Raw genomic sequence first — 19130 nt, forward strand, 5'->3', positions numbered from 1 at the left:
AACTGTGCAGCTAGATACCGTGATTATAGCAATTTTAGGATTAACCAACCGATCGCTTATTGCAACCGTACCGGAAATGAGAGAACGGTGTTTCATGTGTTTAATAGAGAAACGCTAGACTGCGGGTTTTTACTTTAGCATATCATGATCATGCAGTGTAAAACTGAATTTATCATAAATTATTTTCAAAAAACAAATTGCATTTTTTTCCCTACAACTTCAGAGTGCAATATTCATTATTCATCGTTTTATTTTGTAGAAACGAATCTCGATTCTTGGCAAAAGTCCCCGTAACCTAGTAACCTGGCAGTATTGACAAGAATTATTGTCGTCTGTTCAGCCTTTGTAAATATGTCAAAGATGTAAAATTTACGTGTTTATCTTTACGAGGAAAACTACACGAATTTACTTACAAAAGTCTGCTAAGAGCATTTGATAAACTTTCCCGGTGAATCCTTGCATTTCCAATTATCATTCTGTCTTTGGTTTATAGAAAACTATTTTTTTTTATTTATAGGTCATGTTATTCAGTGTCTAAATTTTGATTTCCTGTACGTAGGAATAATTTACTGCAAACACCTTTATACCAGCTGATATGCGCGGAGTTTCCATCCATCCTTGAAGTTTAATAGAAGTGTGTTGTCTCGGCTGTTATAAAGAAAACTGGAGGGATCAAAGGTGAGTTCCTAACATCTTATTATTTCATTTGTTGAAATGAGCTTTTTGTAAGGCCTGGTCACAGCTCTACACCGCAATCTCCTTACATTCACGCGGAACTGTTTGAACTACGTTTTCGTCATGACCGCTTCGAAATTTTTGTATATATTGTTTATACATATATAGATCAAAATGCCCTGGGCTATAGTTTGCTTTGTCTGTTCTTTATTCGAAAGGTGGGTATTACATTCTCCTAAATAGTGAGGAGAACAAAATAAAACGATGACCTGATTAAAGAAAACAATTTTATGCCATTGAAACAAGCCACAACAGTAAAATCAAATAATCCATATCTCACACTTGGTCGAAATATCCCGTGCACTGTCCCGAAATTTCACACCAGTGCTAGATGATGGCGCCTTTCAGATAAAAGCTCTACAATCGAACCATCTTTATTTCATTCATAACGACTTAGAAACTGCATGAAAATATTCAAGGTGCGGTTTCTAGCTTTGGCATGACAAAAGCAAGGTCGAGTTTGTTTCTAATGAACGATAAACAACTGGATGCCCCGAAAACCAAATGTACAATTCTGACATATTTTGCCCAGCTCAAGAATAAATGTAATTCCCAAAACAATCCCCCTTGTTCTTCTTGACAATTCAGATAATTATGGAATGTTATTCCCCTGTATCCCCAGGATATCTTCACTTTATTATCTACTAGACATCATAGATACATATACATCACTGATTCATCCTATTCATGACAGCGAATTTTTCGGACTGCTCTGAGACCAATTGGGCAGTTACGGCCAAGATCTGATTTAATTTTCCTCACTCGATTTTTTTCCATTTTCAACTTGCTGTAAATACCAGTCTGTGGAGTTTTAAATGCCTCAGTCAAATTTGCATTTTGAGTTTCAAAATTGGCGTAGTTTCTAAGTCAGGCACCAGGCAAGCGCCTGACTAAAAAAACTGAAAGCAAGTGAGCGGTAAACTTAATTTAGTAACCATGCTACATTAAAAGCGATTTTCCCTTGTAGCCAGCTTAATCTTGTATAAAACGGCTTAGAACACTTGAAAACAAAATCAGGCATTATTTGACTCAGTTCACTCCGAAACTATAAAATGAAAGGTTTCGAAACTTTATCACATGCCGTTAGAAAGGTTCAATAGTGACAAAAACATTGTCACGTTATTATCACTTGCTACTAGTCAGAGCATACGATCTTTGGTACCTATACGTCATATTTGATATCCTGTGTGATCTTTGTTCTTTTAAATCCGTTATTGCGAGTGACTAGTTCTGTAGATGGAATGCAAACGACTGATAAACATCTACTGATGTTTCGACCTCAATAATGAAGAAAAACGAGGTAACTTTCAAAAGAAACTGTGCTACTGCATCGGTAGAGGAGTAATAACAAGATGATTTGGTTTTATCAACTGACTTGATTCTGTAAAACAGCTTTAAACACTTGAAAACAAAACTAGGCATCATTGATTCAGTTCACTCCGAATCTTTAAAAAAAAAAAAAGAGCTTTCAAAGCTTTCACACATGCCTTTAGAAAAGTTCAATAGTGACGAAACCATTATTGCGCTATTATCACGAGCTATCAGTCTCTCGATACCAGTATGACTGAAAGATCTTTGTAACTAATACGATATGTTTGATATGGAAATATTACGGTGGTTACGCTTTAAATAGCGCGGTAATAATTTTATTAGCGAAGGACACCCGTGAAGGTCTACCTGATCCTTAAAATAACAAAGATATATATATATATATATATATATATATATATATATATATATATATATATATAACTAACTGCAGACAGTACTGTTTCGGCCTTCTGGGCCTCATCAGTGCAGTGCTGATGCTAGGATGGAGGAAAGACTATATAGCCACCTCATATATATATATATATATATGGAATGGTTATGAAATGCACTATCCAGAGAAACCTATTTCGTTTTACTGCGATCACTTCACGTGCACCTCCGCCAGTGTCGTCTACTGCATAACTTGCTCTTATTGCGAAAAGTTATACTTTGGTGAAACGGGAAGACGACTAGGCGACCGATTCCGAGAACACCTACGCGACGTAGAAAGAAATGTCAAGGACGCATCCAAAGCAGTCGCTAAACACTTTAATCTCCCTAATCATTCTAAGCAGCATATAGCACATTGCGGCCTTTCCCTACATCAAGGCAGTTCGGAAAGCCGCAAAACTCTAGAACAAAAATTTATTTTTCAAATCGGCACTCTTAACTCCCACGGTATCAACTCGCGCTTTTCATTCAACTAAGTTATTCTTGTTTTCTCGTCACCATATTCCCACCGATAACGTAGCTCCATTTTCTGCATATAAACCCACAAACAACCCATAATTCCTCCAATCGCTCTTACGAAGGGAAACGCTCGAAATGTCAGCTTTTAAACTCTTTAGCCAATTTACGTTATCAACTTGGTTAATCATAATTTATTACCCTATTTCGTTTTAACTTGATCTAATCATAAAATGACTCAAGCGCCACGATGCGAAACGGACGATGGTTCGTTGAGCGAATTAATCGGGTATCAAATCGAACCGCACAAATAAAACTTCTGCTCAGTGTCAATCTTAAGGGCTTGGTCTTCAAATCTGTGTGTTGCTTTTTTGATATTCCTATTGGCTGCCTTGCAATCTTTCTTTTAAGTTTAATTATCAAAATTTTACCAATACACGTTACGTCGGATAGTATTGCGGGAGATTAATTTCGAAAAACGGAAAAGCCCCACACGCTGTTTTAAATTGGTATCATAGGAAGCCTCCGGACCAAATTTCAAGTCAATCCGGAAAGGCTTCATTGATTCGTCTAAAGAAGACACACTCGCGGAAAAAGCGAGTGATTTTTTTTGCTTCCAAAGTTTTGTTAACACATCACGCCTCTGGTTGATCATAAACCGCCAATAAAAACACAGAAGCAGAGTCCCAGGAGACTTTCGACAAAACCGTGATTCGTGGGAAACTATCCTGCAGCTGTGTGTGACAGAGCTTCGTTCAATTCGGAATGCCCGCAAGAAGAAGAAATTCAAGGGAATGGAAAATTCAACTCTCACTAAAGCCGAGCAGCAGAACTTTTGTCGATGGTTGCTCGAGGGTGAGTAGCGAAGATTGCTCATACCAGGAGTCCATGTCCGTTACGGCGAGATTTTCCCTCCATTCTTCATCAAAATTCTTCAATGTCTGGCTCTTACGGCTAGGCTTCTTCCTAGCTTCAACCCAAAAAAAATGCTCTCCCTTTTTGTCTCTACCCATAATTTCACGAACTACTGTGATGAACACGTGTAACTGAAATGGGAAGATGTTTATACGATTGATACTACCCCAGATGTGTTCTGCGAGGAAAAGGTCACAGAAGTCATTTGTGTTGACATATCATAATTGGCTTTTCACAAGTGACTTTACTTCCCTTCACCCCCGAAGAATTCAGTTCGGAAAATGTTTTTGTAAATAACTCGAGTGCGTCTCGATATTTTACAACAATGTTTTTTGGAAACTGTTGTTAAAATAGTAATACTTTGTTTGAGGTGAAAAAATGGCAAAATTTGGTCTGTGAAGGTCTACAGTATCCTTAAATCCTTCATTGCGTGTGACTAGTTCGGTGGACAGAATTCAAACAAAACGAGACTGAGAAACATTTACTGATGATTCGACCCAAGAATCAAGAAATCAAGAATAAGTACAGTGCGTTCGATCAAGCATGGGAGTGGATAGCTTCACTTACATTACCCAGCGGCATTCAACGCATGAAATCGAGGCGAGTAGTCGGCCAAACAATGATGGCGCCCAAACCTTGAAATTGCGTAGCATCCAGAATGAAGCGATACGAATGCCATGCGTTCTCATAATGCCGAAAGCAATTACTTTCACTAATATCTACAATTAATTATGTTGACATCTAGTGTGATACAGGCTGACGATTGTTTCACAAGAGCAACTTATAAAATGGAAAGAGGGCTACCGATAGCATTCAAACCCTTTCGTGATTTATCCCCGAAACAAACAGGTAATCGCCGGAATAAACATGTTGAAGAAGGTAGTAGGTGGGATTGATGTCCAGGTCTGCCGAAAAGTATATCTGTGAGGACATGGAGGACTCGTGGGGGTTAATGCGGCGGAACGAACGACCCACGTTAAAAGAAGTTACCAAAACCTCGGTAGTTGTCTTTTTTTAGCAACTCTGAACTCTATTAATCAGCGACAACTGCAGACAACTGTTGACAAATACTGGTGAACTAAACATCCATTGGCCGCGTAAATAACTGAACTATAGATATGTTTGTGTTTGTCGAGTGTGGACACGTACCGCACCAGTATTGTAGAATACAATGCATTAAAACACGCTCAATTAGACTGACAACATTAGAAAAAACTAAAAATAGACTGTTGTTGGGTTAGGGGAGGGTAGGTGGGCAGGTGCCCAGATACTGATATTGATCCTTAAAACATTTTATATAATCTGTTAATATTATACATCGGCTGGTAACCAGCAGGCTCGTTGAAGTTCCTGTTCTATTATTAATCTTATAGTAGAACTTGATCTGTAAAGCGCCTAGGACAGTATCGTTTCCGCGAAATAGATACTCTGTTCCAGCAAAGTGATATTTTATTAAAGTTTGTCTCGACTACGTGCACCTAAACTGGTCAAAACAGTCTGCCTCTCACTCAGCTTTGGTACCGATCATATTTTTCGAGATGGAAAGTAGATGTTCGGATCAACCAGATACAAAGATACCAAAAATAGAGTTGAATTGTTGGTGAATTACATTAAGTATAAATCGCTTGTTTAGTTTTAGCTCTCGGGTACAAAAAGACTGCATCAAAGGAATATCATAATGCAGTTTCTTACATGAGACAAACTACACATGCCGTCACATGCTACATAAAAGGTTGAGCTAAGTACCAAGGCGTGAGGTACTTTAAAAGAAAGTCAAGTTCAACTGTGATTGTTCGCGCTGTTACATCAAAGCATCGAGCTTGTGACAAGTGGCCCTACCTGAGTAAATGTTAGTAACTGACTATGAAACAGGATGCAAGAGTTCGTGTAAACTTTCCTTTGTCTTCCTCAAGATTTCGAAAAACGGAGATATGTCATCTTTCAACTTCTTCATAGCCTTCTCCAAATTCTTAAGACTTTCTTTACAAACATTTGCTTGCTCCACTTCCCTTTTGAACCAAGCGCAGATTTCCTCAAGCCCCTTTACTTGACCGCCTGTTAACTCCATTCGTATTTGTGCCAATTGCTCAGCCATGAGCACGCTCCACACCACTCTATTTCCATCAGGTTCTTGCATTGCGTTAGGCATATAGATCCGGTACTGATTTTTACTTTGAAGGAATTTTACTTCAAAATCTCTGGCTGGTGAATGATTGGAAATTCCACTCTTTAAAGATAACAGGATTCCAACTTTAAAGCTGGGATATGCCGTCAGGTTTTCTTCAAACTTGTTGCATTTGTTAAGGGGAACTGGTTTCGTTTGATTCTTAACCTCGATCATTATTTCATCGCCTAATGCAGTTGTTGCGACAATATCGCCCATCTTCTGGCCAGATGAAGCGACGTCTTCCACCGACCAACTAGGAAAGCGGTGTTTTAGAATTTTTAGTACAGTCATTTCTCCCACAACTCCTTTGACTCCAGGTTTCACCAAACTCTTGGAGATCTCATCTATTTTCTCTTTGCATATGTAGACTTCACTCTTTATCCCTTTTAACTCGTTACATACGCGTGACTCAGAACTCTTCATCTCCTGAAACGTGCTGGTAATCTGGGTCTGAATGTTTTTCGCTGACTGGGTGATGGTGGTGTTCAAACTGCTAAGTGGCGGCACCCTCTCAGCAACGGTATTAACTCTTTCGGTCAGGGAATCGTTGATACCAGTTAAATGCTTAGACACGTCTCCTTTTAAAACTTGTACGTTCTTATTCATGCCCTCGATTTCCTTACCGACATCTTGAATGACCCTCCTCTTAATCTCCTCAACTTTAGTCGTGACTTGTTGTTCAATTCCCACAACGCTCGTGTGCAATTTTGTCACACGCTCGGAAACACTGTTGTTGACTTCTTGTTGGACCCTAGTAACCTGTTTATCCACTTGCTCCTTGATATCAGTCATCGCGTCGCCAATTTCTTTAATCTTAGGATCGAGGGCATTCTGGATATTTTCTTTCAAATCTTCTGTGAGCGTTTTCACCTCTCGGCTGACGTTCTCTTGCACAGTATTTACCTGTCTCTTTACCTCTGTCTCGATGTTGGAGACGCTATCTTGGATCGGTTTCATCTGAGAGGTCAGAGCCTCCTCCAGGAACGCTTTGTCAACGTCTATGGTTAAGGTAACTGACTCTCTAACTTTGACTCCCAGCTCAAATATGCTGACAAGTCCATCTTCTGAAAGCTCACGAACCCACGTGCTATATCTCTTCATGTCGAGCTCAATGGTCGTAAAACGTGACCGACCATCTTCTAACTGTTCTTGATCCAAACGCTGCCTCTTGGTATTTGGTTCGTACGTGTTTGAAGCCATTACTCGAGTTTCTTTCGTCTACGAACGTGTCAAGAGGGAGCATATAATCTCAGAAGCGTCTTAAAACGATCACAAACATGTCATGGCCAGAAATCTGTGACAGTCAGCGGTTTGAAAAAAAAAAAAAAAATTCCTACTACGCATGCGTTCTTGCATCAGATTACATACAGCAAATTATGGCGAGCGGCGTAAGGGTTCGAGCAAGAATAGCCGCGGTTTATTTCTTCAATTACACAATGTTTCTTCTGCAGACCTTCTTTGGGATGAAAAAAATGTAGAAAAAGGAAAGCTAATTTCTTCTGATTATTTTGCCGTGGAAAGGTGAATCTCGAGGAGGACATCATATGGAACGGTGAGTTCACAATTTGCCCTGGTCTACGATGTATGTCATTAATTTTCTTACATGCTAAAGTTTTATAATTAAAATCTTCAGGTTCAATATTTGGTGAATTGGAAAGGATACAGCGCGTTTCATAATAGTTGGGAAGATGAAGAGAACTTGACTACCGATCTTATTAAGTATTTATTGTTGTATCATTTTTTCAAACTGTACTTAAATTACCATTACAATTGAACATGCTGAAATACGGAATTAACAAGAGAGATGCACTCGTATAAGCTCATACATAGAAAGGTTTATACTTAACTAATTTTTTTTCACCAATAATACACGCAGTGATTGCTGCTTTTCTTTTTCTTCTGCCTTTGCACTGCTTTGAGTATTACTTGTTCATAGACAACTCCTCTTACAATGTTTCCATTTTCATTATTTTTCTTACAGAACTTATGACAAGCCAATTGTTGATAAAGAGAGGTTAACTCGAAACTTTGATAACCTGAGATTAACAGTCCTCTTTAAATTAAGAAGTAAATCAAGGTCTAATGCTATTTTGGACTTAGATCATGATTGTTTTCGTTTTTTGGTAAAGGAAGGGAGGGAAGGGAGAAGGGGTATACTTTGTTAGATAAGGATGATTTTAAAAAATGTGATTTACCGGAAAACTGGGATAGGGTTATTGATTGTAATGGTGATGGGGTAAGGGTTAAATATCCATTTAAAATTAGATTGTTTTTAGCAAAATCACCAAAAACATATTCTATTATAAATGGGAAAATTCAAGAAGATCAGAGAATGTTAATTGAGAAACTATCAATCGATTTCAGTCGCCAACCTGTAACTATTCAATCATAGATATTATAAACACAAACTGAAATTGAAATTAACTGTAATGGCTTTAGGGACTGTAAGGGGTTCCACTTGAATGCAAAAGCTGCTAAGAATATGACCAACAAGTGAGTTGAATGTACAGAATATACATGGCCCCTATCTAATAACCTTAGGCTTAATCTACAGTATGAATTTGCTTGAAATTGCTTTTATTTACAAAGTTAATTATAATTTTGTTGAGTTGATGTGTTTTCACTGCACTCTGTGCTTGTCATGTAGTTTGTTTATATAATTTTGAATGTGTAAGGGAGTCCCCCCTTAGAGTAACTAAAGCCATTTCATGCTCCCAGAATACTAAATATTCCATATTTTCTTATTGACAAATTTCCTTCAGTTGTTTAATTAGTTCAGCCTTGGTTTTGTTGCTGAATCCTCTCACATTTCTCTTTAATTCTTCTTTCAATTGCTTCACTGTCATATGAGAACAGCTAGTGTCAGTGGTAGTGGACTCAGGGAGGAGATGTTCATTTTGAGCTTCAATAGATTGCTGGAGAGGATCTTGACTTAAATTTACTCATGCCTTTTTTTGGTTTTCTTTAATTTCAACATCCCAGTAGTTCTCCTTGCGCTTCATGTAATTGCGTACTTCCCACTTGTGTTCTTTAAGCTCCACTGACGTTGCTCTTGTTGCAGAACATCTCCTGCAGAATCCCACTTGTTGGACTTTCTCAGAATTATTGCGCGTGCTACATCATTGTTCTTTTCAACTCCTTGCCCTGTAAATATTTTGACTGAGTGGTGGAGCTCAAAGAACTTGGGAATGTGTGCAACCATAATGTGCATATATGGGGTAACTCTGGCTTTCTCATACCCTTCTCTTTTGCCATTTAGACTGACAAAAAGAGAAATCCACTCTTTGGCTTTCATGAAAAATTCTGTGGGGTCTTTCTCAGGGTTCCAGTCATTGACAACTTTGTAAATTTCTGCAAACTCTGTCCAGACTGCAACCACAGTTGATGCTGTTTCTGGGTGGAGAATGCTATGTAGCTTACTGGGAAGGTCAGTGAAAAGGATCTTTTTGTCTTTTCCAAGGAGACTTGTCCAGTCATGTTTCCCGCTACCTTTCCCATCTGCATTTCTTAGTTCTCACACATCAAAAGAAACACCACAAGATTTGATTACCCTAATAAGGCTTTTTAGGCGTAACCCTGTTGCTGCCCCCTTTTTATGGTCTAAGTCATCATCTTTATCCCAGTCAAGGCACTCCTGCACCAGATTTCCAATCAAAATATCTGTGATTCTCAGCATTAAGTGCAGCTCGCCTACCACTATACGATCCAGTGGGATATTTAGTATAGGTTGAATATCGCAACAGTAATTATCTCTAGATGTTTTAGACATTTCAAACATTTCTTTCAGTGTTCTTGCTAAGGGGGGAGTGTTATAACTTGTATAGTCATTGTTGATTCTCCAGCGATCATTTTTGTGTGTTTTACACCAGGCATAAGTCAACGTATCAAACTCTCAAAAATGTCTTACCTCTTCCCGAGTTGAAAAAGAGAAGGAAAAAAAAGGGTGAGCGAAAAAAAAGACATTTGTTAAAAAAAGAGCTGTACCAACCGTCCGACTGTGAGACCAATGCCTAACCGACTGTGCTACGAGAATATTCGATTACACGACATTAATTTTATCGTTAAATAAACCGGCGGCACTCCTTCGCGTAAGCGTTCGACAGGAGCGTTTTCGTATGAACTTTTGGCTATGTCAACGTATCTTTGGTTTTGTCTTCAATTCTGCTGTAGCGCGAGTTTGTTCAAGGATATTTTACGTTTGCTAAACGGTGTTTTAAACTCAAAACAAAAAGCATACTCTTTCTTTACACTGGTTATGAATATGCAAGTTCTCGGGGGCTGTATTGTTTTGATGAAACAAAAGGCTTCTTTTGTTTCGGCTTCATTCAATGAAAGCCGCTACGAAATTCAAGGTTTTTTGCATAAGTTATTTCTCGAAAACAAAGCGCAAACCAGCGAAAAAAAAACCAAAACAGTGTATATCGAGTAAAACTAAGTCCACATGCCAAAATTCAACTACTTCTGAACACTTTCAAAAATGGCCGAAAAATCAAGGGGTCGTTCTTGCTCTGAGCCTTTCAATTAGATGTTGCCCCCTTTAGTCCAAGCATCAGTAAAATAAATTTATAATCACCACCAAGATATAATTCAGTTTTAATCTCTTGGCCATCCACATTCATTTTACCTTTGGCAGTCAAGTCATTTACCTCATTGAATAAACTCTGGAATGACTCTTTTATTGTGTGGTAACTCTCGGTTCCATTGACTATGCCAAGTGTTCTGTTTCCTTTTGCAGACATTACGGACTCCTCTGTTTGCAGAATGGAAAATGAAAGTAAAATAAAATTTGAATTTCTCATCATTCTGGCACCATCACCATTGATTTTGATTTTGATTTTATCAGTGATGGGGTCAAAGTCACTGTTTTGCTTCAGGAAATCAGAGATATGTATTTTAAACCCTGTTTCAACAGAAGTTACTTTGGCCCCTTCAAACTTAGCATTTAGTGGTTCAATTTTGCACATTTTGTTTAGTTCATCACCGCACTGTTTGACCAAGTAGGACCTTGGTAAACTATCAGTGATCATGGAAATTTCGTGGTAAAATGAATCCCCCACACAAAATTTGTCTAATAAGAAAAGGATTTTTTTTAACATTCTCTTTTTCATGTATGGACAAGGTACTATACTTTCTTTCTCCTTCCGCTTGAGTGGCTAAATCTTGACAGTTGGGTTTACTTGTTATGTTGTGAACCACATCACTGTCTGATTCTTTGACAGTTAACCCTAGTAGTTCAACACCAAAGGAAGAGCAGAACCAGAGAGCAGCTTTGACTCGTGAAATAAAAGTTTTCAAGGTCCTGAACTTATTTTTCACAGTTGAAAGAGGTTTTCCCTGGTATGAACTAACTCCCACTGAATTTTCTAATGATGCAATATAATCTTCAAGCTCTTTGTTTGTTTTCTGCAAAACTTGGGTTTCATTTTCCTTTTGGTTCACTGCCAGCACCATTTCCTCATAGATTCTTTCCTTCTCCAACTCTAAATCTTCATAGGCCTTTTTCCAATCTTGTAGCTCATTTTGTATGTTTTCAATTTCTTGATAGAGTTCATGAACAGGTTTTTTTTGACCCTCCATAACATGAAACTTTCGGACTCGATTATCCAACTCTTTTCCTGCCCTGCCCTTAGTTTTTTTGTAATCTAATGAAATTTTATAAGCAATATTTAACAAAGCTTCATCAATTCCATCTCGTATATTTTCATCATCGCTTAAGGCAAAGCATTGCCGGTATGTGCACTTTTCCACCAAATCTACGTAGCTGAACCTTTTTGCCGTGGGTGAGTTTTCTGCTGCGCTTGTAGAAGGAGAATTTGCCTCCATCTCTTCACATCCGCTTGACAAATCTTGACCGGAAGTGTCACGCGACAGAACGTTTCGTTCTTGAACAATTTTATGCCATTCTCTTAAAAGAGGATAAGGAATTTCCAAAGTAAAAAGCACTCTTTTCTCTTTTTCCCTCGCCTCATATCTTAATTCCGGTTGAGTGAATTTGATTGCATCCTTAAAACGCGAGCAACATTGACTAAATTCGTCGCTCATTTTACTTGCAAATTTTCGGAGATTGTGTAACGCCATTGCACAATGTATTAAAGGCACGGTTTCATAGGTCAAGTAAAGCATTTTGGGATTCAAGATGGAGGACGAAGGGGCTAGAAACTACGGTTGACGGTCGACTAAAAACATGGCGTTTTCCCGAAATTTTTCTTGGGTTTTAAAAATGGCTTCACATTTAGAACTATTTAGCAGTATTTGGGCTGTTTTTCCACCAAGTTTGGAACTGATTTATTGGCTTCAATGGCTCCTATTTTTGCACTATAAATGAAGTTTAGCATGTGAACAAATCAGTTCGATCTGGAAGAACGTTCCTGTGAGCTCGTGAAGTGGGTTGATTTTCGACAATTCTAACCTTGGGAGATCAAGCATTTGTTGTTAGAACGCTCAACCAAACAATTTCACGAGACTTTCCATCTGAACAACAAAGTACTTAATCATAATGCTTTTGATCAACTGAGTAAACTGTCGAAAAACCGCTCAAAATAATTTGTATGACTCAATGAAAATTCCGTTAATCAGTAGCAGTTACTAATAGTTCGTCCTCCACCCCTCCCTCAGTAACAACAGTCTGCCTACCACCCCTCCCTGAGTACTGATTGATTGCATCCCACCTCTCCCTAAGTACTATTAGTTTGCCTCCCCACCATAAAATGGTCCTAAAAGAAAAAAAATCCAAAAAAATGGTTAAAAAAAGGTGTCCAAAATATAGTCCAATAGTCTAATAGCCCATGGGTCCAATGGTCCACTCTTTATTTTATTCTATGCCAGTCAAAACAAGAGTTACGTGTGGGTCAGGTCCAAATTAATTAACGCAAGGTCAAACGAGTAGACAAAGTAGGTACGTCCACTTAAGAAACTTAGACAAGGCGGTTACACTTCGGAAGCTCATCACGACAGCTCAGACGTAAATAACTTCGGAATTCGAATTCGCACATTAAATACTTTCTTAATATAAACGAAAAATTAAGTCATACTAAAGTGACTAACTAACCGCCTCACTAATTATAAACTAACTAAATGCTTTTTAACGATACTTTTGTTTCATCTTTAATAATTATACTTTGTTGTCTTTGGTAACGACTCATTGATCTTGATGAAGAGTAACCTTTTGACAAAGTGTGTCATCATTGCCTTGTGCACAGTTTAAAACTGCAAGATATTTCATTCTTTTAGAAAGGCAGTAACTAAATGCCCGGCAGTCAAAAACTTTCACGCAACTTCCACTTAAAGGTTCTTTCAAACTTCTTAAGATGAAAATTTATGACTGCCGGGCATTTAGTCCATTTGAGACTGTGCCCGGCAGTCTGATCAGAAGCGTAGAGTTTCAAAGTGTCGACAACCGAGCGATATTGTAGAATCGGAGAATCTATCCACTAAAAAAACAAATTAGGTTTTGGAATCGCTTTACATTCCTTAACAAACATTTTGTATTCTTAAGAGGTTTGAAAGAACCTTTCGGCAGAAATTGCGTGAAAATTTTTTACTGTTGGGCATTAAGTCTACTTGAGACCGTGCCCGGCTGTCGGGCATTTAGTCTCTGCGTTTCAGAAAATACTTCAACAAAAACTTAAGAAATTTTTGAGAAATCCGTACTCTTGTCTGATATTGGTGACGGTGATGAAAAAAACTGAATACATACTGGTCTCGAAGATTGTTTACTCTCCTGGAGGTACCTAGGGTCATGTATTATTGAATCGACCCCAACACACCTGCGCTCAAACCACGATCACAACTGGCAAACGTCTGGCATATCTAATTCATTAAAGATGAAATCAAGAAAACTCGGGCCATTTTCTGACTCTTCTGGGTCGAAATGCTGCCTCCTGATATTTCGTTCTTCCGCTTTTGGTGCCATTATATCACTCCAGTCTATCATTTACGAACACACCAAGGGAGATTGCATGATCTCGGAAATGTCTGCTAAAATAAACAATAGCCTCGGGAAAAAGGGGACAGTTCTCAATATAAGATAAATTTAAATACTTCTTTGTTACTTGGCATATCTTAAGGGGATGTCGAGGAATAAAAAGGGTCGATAATGGGAATTGAAGAGAAATACAGAGTAGAAACCAAAGAGTAAACCACTGATTTGGGGTAACGCAAGGGACCTTTCTCTCGTAATTGAAAGACCATCACGATGGCTTCAAGGGAATGTTGATCTTTTTTAGTTCAATGGAGATAACCATCATTATGTAGGTATGTCGCTCTGTGGTCTTGTGTAATTATTGTAAGCCAACGATAAATTCATCATAAGAATATGTGAACATTCTGAATACAGAAAATGAGAAGTGAAAAGTCTATCAAGTTTATCAAGACAATGTTCTCGGCAGTAGTTTGCTGTGTATCTATTGCACTATCGGAGTCGAGCGCTGTACATTCTCTTTTATAATTGTTTGGAGAATATGACGTATATGAACAGTAAACTACCTAAAACAATCGCGTTTACTGAAGGGGTTTACAATTGTTGGATAAACTAATCGATATCCCACACTCGGTCAAGATACGTTGTGCACTGCCATAAAACTTTACTAAAAAGTTAAATAATCAGTTAGTGTAAAACGCAGACTGCAAACTGCAGACTGCAGACTGGGGATAAAATGCAGACTGAAGACTGCAGACCAGGGGTAAAATGTAGACTCGGGTTCTAAATTAACCCGCTTCCTCGGAAAAACTTCAAGAGTGAGCTGGGGTTGAGGCCGCGTAAGTCGTGAAAGGTTGTCAATAATCGTCATGGCGATTGACGGTTTTGGCGTTGACACATTGTGTTAAGGTAAGAACGATAAGAAACGTAAGTGTTTGAATATGCAATTCACAGCCGGTTAAACACATTTCCCTTGTTAAGGAATAAACAGTTCTACTGAGCAACATTAGGTAGCTTTAACATACGTGTAGCTCTATCTGTATCTATACTTTGTTTGGCTTTGAAAGCAGACTTTCGCCACATCGGTATTTTCGATTACTTGGACAATAAAAACCAATTTCTTGTACCTTTGTTTTGCGCCGCGAAGTTAGGCGTGCAAATTCTTCAAATTAAATGCAAATTTGTGGGTGCGAAATAAGGGTCTGATTCAAAACCTCCAAACAATATTTTCAGCTCAGGTGTTTGCCTTTCCTATTCCGCTTGGTGTTTCACTTCAATATTAACCCGTGGTAAATCTGCAGCTATCATGGTTTACTTAGCCTATGTCGGGCCTCTTGCTGGCCAACAAGGGATGCTAAAGAAATTTAGTTATGATGTGACGTGTTTATATTCACTGGAAAAATAGCGGAGTCTTCCTTAAATAGGAACAGATTAGAGCAAGTAGAAGTTTCAAGTTCCTTTTAAGTTTAATCATTCAGAGAAACCAGAAATATCCATAAATTTCCACTAAAGAACCGAGTCTGCATTCTACCCCTGGTCTGCAGTCTGCAGTCTACGTTTTACACTGACCGGTTAAATGATACCGTCTTTCGGGCGTAAGCTCATCTATTGAAGTTATGTACTGTAACGTAATGATCGGACAAAAGAACATTTAATCTATGGATCATGCTTATTTAACGTTAAATAATCTTTTTTTTTTCTATTCATTTCGTCGTATTGTAGTTTTTTTCATTACGTAGCGTCTTTTGTTTTGCAAGATAATGTGTGGGTTTGTTTTTCGTTTCGTTTGCTGTATAAGTTTACTGCGTTCAGGTTTATTCGAAGTCCTGTTCGAATTTATTCGAGGTCGTTCAGGATTAGTTCGTGCGAAATCGGGCATTTTGTGTTCAATTAAAATTTGCTATTCGCGAATTTAGTTCGAGTTAATAATAAAATGATCAATTAGTATACAAATCTAATTGTTAATTAATCTATCCGGCTTAAATAAAAGGATGAAAAAAAAAAAAAAAAAAAAAGCTAACAGGAGATGAGCTGCTTAAAAAGTTATGATAATACAAGCTGCGAAATTTGAAAACCATAAACTATAAATTAGTTGCTTTGAGACATGAAGAGATAACGCTACTCACCCTTAAGAAGGCTTAAGACAGTCGGTTTTAAAACTTGGCATGTTAAAAGGTCACGCACGTCTTCATAACTAAGCAGTTCGTGCGTCAAAAAAAGAAATTGGTGTCAATTCTGTCGCTGTCTATAAATATGCAGTTATCATTTCCCCATTTTCTCCCTTGTAATTGTGTTATTCAAGCTCACCCATTTCATCTCAATATACCATTTCCCCTTCTATTTACTGCTGAAGCCCGTACATATCGGAGGAATATTCTGCCTTTTTCCGACAGCTATAATCGAAGGTTTGCAACGTTTGACTACAATCGTACCCCACAGTACCATTTTCAATGTTCATTCCTCTTAGAAAGCGACAGATCATCTCGATAAATATTCATAACAAAAAGTCGTCATCCTCTCAGGAATCCTTATCGTATTGGTTTGAAATATTGAATAAAATTGGCAACCAGTAAGGCGGATCTTTCCCCGCTCAAAAAGCACTTGTAACGATAATAAAGTTAACATATGTATACCAGTTGATACCTGTTAATATTTTGAATATCCAGTTACGATAACCTGTAACTCAAGCTCAGTCAATTTATTTCACAAAGCACGGCAGTTGTACAAAGTAAATGTTGATTTCTGCAATAAAACTTTTATTGTGTGAGCGCTAGCCAGTGCTGACTTAGTACTGAAATATTGTAAGATCGGCTTTTGAATTCTCTGTGGTTGGCCTTGCATCAATATAACTTTTATAAGATCATTCTTTCGCGAATCAAGTTTTGTTTAACATGCTATCACTATTTTAAACCTGCGAAAGCTGAAAGCATACTTTCAAGAGATAATAGCTGAGGGAGACAGATGCAATGGGGTGATAGCAAGATAATAGCTGTTTTCTCTCCACGTAGCTGCACCAGAAACCCACGAACGTAACGAAATCACGGTGTCATCGAGAAGTTCCACTGAAGAGCCATGGCGTTTAGCGGTTATTTCGAATTCACTGATGGGAAACCTCCTCACAGAGTCCTCTCTCCACCGACGGAATTACTTGAATCCTGTCAGGAATCACAGTTAAACGAACCGATAGCACCTAGGGGAAAGAACTATAAAACGCTAGAAGATAGAGGCGAGAACAGTAAGTAATTATTTTTTGTTTATCGTGCTTAACCAAGCATGCGATGTAGAGTAGCTCACGGTGATATTGTTTATATTAATATTTTAACCTCGGCAAGGGGTATAAACCACCCTTTGGTTGTTAAAAGCGATGGTCACGAATGGTTATTCATTTTTTGTGTGTGTGCTGTCCAAGAATGCCTTCATTTTGAAAGACTACAAAGTGTTGGTTGTGAAAAAACGCAATAACGCGGACAAAATTAAGTTAAGCAGCACAAAGTTGGCCTCGGATAGGGAATATTAAAATGAATTACAAATTTTAAAAAACCTCTAACTGTTCCTTTTCCAGGTAAATGAGCGGCCCAAACGTAAATTAGGCGAATCAACTTTGTCCAAAATTTACGTTTAATTTAAGTCTCTACTTGGATTTAAGTGTTACAGTAGTAGGAAAAGTAATAGCTAGCACTGAAGAGGCTGTTTAAACAGATTTGATACTAAGAACTGAGCATTACCGCTAAATTTGTGAAAGCGAGTCCGGTGCGAGACTGGAGACTGCGGAGCGCGGAAAGCTTACAAATGGCAGGGAAAATGGAGACTACGGACCAGTCATAATTTCTCGCCTGGAAGAGTGAGACGAACCGCGATCTCAGACCCTTACATTGCACTTCGATTTTGAATGAGCTTTACCCCATTCCATCTGTCTCCCTCTAAAATGATCCTTGCAGGTAGGCTATGCATGCTGGGAAACACCCGACTTGCTCAGAGTCTTTAAACAAAAAAAAATCTATGTTAGCGCATCAAATGGTATGTTACTCACACCAATCAGATCGCAGTATTATGGGGATCATCTCGCACCAATCAAATTACCGCATTAGGGGATGAGTCTCGCACCAATCAGATCACGGCATTGGGGTATGCTTATACCTATCAGAACGTCAGGGTACTGTCCCTTATGTCATGGAATTATGGTGTCGAAAAAGTGTCCCAAGGTTGACCAGGAGCTTATTACTAATGGTCTGCTGCGCATACTGGGAACCACATCAATAAAACAATCAATGAAATACACATCAATGAAATAATTTATTTCTTTCGTGTGGACCTCGTCGCTATGAGCTGTCTGGGTTACAAATGTCGGCAGGGAATTTTTCTACCATTTAAAAGTTAAAAAATGTGTTGTGTATCGCTCCCTCACGTACGTACAACGCACAAGCCGTCAGCAAAAGGTCTCACACGAAGTTATCATGGGAGCGTTTGTTTTGGATGACCCAGGTAAAAATTGCTCAAAGCATTTTCATAACGTATATTTGATCGATAATCTTGTTTTAGCCTCATGATGTCTCTTTTGGCGAAGGTTGAAAAGATCATTAAGTTATATCTACTTTCTGTATCGACTGCCATGTTAAATTTTCGTGTCTTTGCTTTTAAAAGTTCTCCATAAATTGCATCTTTTTTAACCAGTATTTTCCCAATACATTACGTGTTTAGTTGTATTTATTGACTAAGATTTCTGAGACGAATGTCGTTTTCCTGTAAACAACCAAAATTTTACGACATATTCCTATCCTTCTGAATAAAAGTACAATTGGAAGTAAATGCTACTGTTAGTCAATTTTCTTTCTACTCATCAAATTCGCGTTTAGTTACCTTGGACTTCACCTCATCGAGTGCCAATTCCTTGTAAACAACCTGCATTTTATCACGCATTTTTATTCAACCAAACAGAGGCCCACATAGAAGCCTTTAAGTGTGATACTTTCTCTTCTTTCAATACATTTTCACTTGTTGGAAGAACGGAGACCTCAAAATAGCTTCGGGTAGAGACTATTGAAAATGAAGTAGAATTTCGGTTTGCCTTGCATAGAAAAATTAAATGGAAGAATATTTGTAAGGCAGTGAGTTGCCGGTAATCGACCTTGCATGCGCACAAAGATTTCTGGGATCGCGACGGGGTAAACGTTGCAGGGT

At 38.3% G+C, this 19130-nt stretch overlaps 1 protein-coding gene, 1 long non-coding RNA gene and 1 pseudogene across 3 annotated transcripts; 2 read left to right on the forward strand and 1 right to left on the reverse strand.

Annotated features, from left to right (window-relative positions):
• The first annotated feature begins 331 nt into the window (after positions 1–331).
• Positions 332–17653, forward strand: LOC149036502 (uncharacterized). The gene is made up of 4 exons (XR_016181599.1): positions 332–448; positions 560–678; positions 16961–17187; positions 17515–17653. It is a non-coding gene; the product is annotated as an uncharacterized LOC149036502 (long non-coding RNA).
• LOC113667339 (uncharacterized) lies at positions 5302–7348 on the reverse strand. The gene has a single exon (XM_027183153.2). It carries the CDS (start codon positions 7232–7234, stop codon positions 5729–5731), a length of 1506 nt encoding a protein of 501 aa, XP_027038954.2. The 5' UTR covers positions 7235–7348; the 3' UTR covers positions 5302–5728.
• Positions 7411–8647, forward strand: LOC149036503 (uncharacterized; annotated as a pseudogene). Its single transcript, XR_016181534.1, has 2 exons — positions 7411–7753; positions 8016–8647. The product of XR_016181534.1 is annotated as an uncharacterized LOC149036503 (transcript).
• Positions 17654–19130: the final 1477 nt, after the last annotated feature.

Source organism: Pocillopora damicornis, chromosome 12, assembly GCF_964200805.1.
Source record: "Pocillopora damicornis chromosome 12, jaPocDami1.2, whole genome shotgun sequence".
Lineage (NCBI taxonomy): Eukaryota > Metazoa > Cnidaria > Anthozoa > Scleractinia > Pocilloporidae > Pocillopora > Pocillopora damicornis.

Excerpts from the sequence above, each read along its gene's own strand:
- LOC113667339 (XM_027183153.2), bottom strand. The coding sequence starts at position 7,234 with ATGGCTTCAAACACGTACGAACCAAATACCAAGAGGCAGCGTTTGGAT.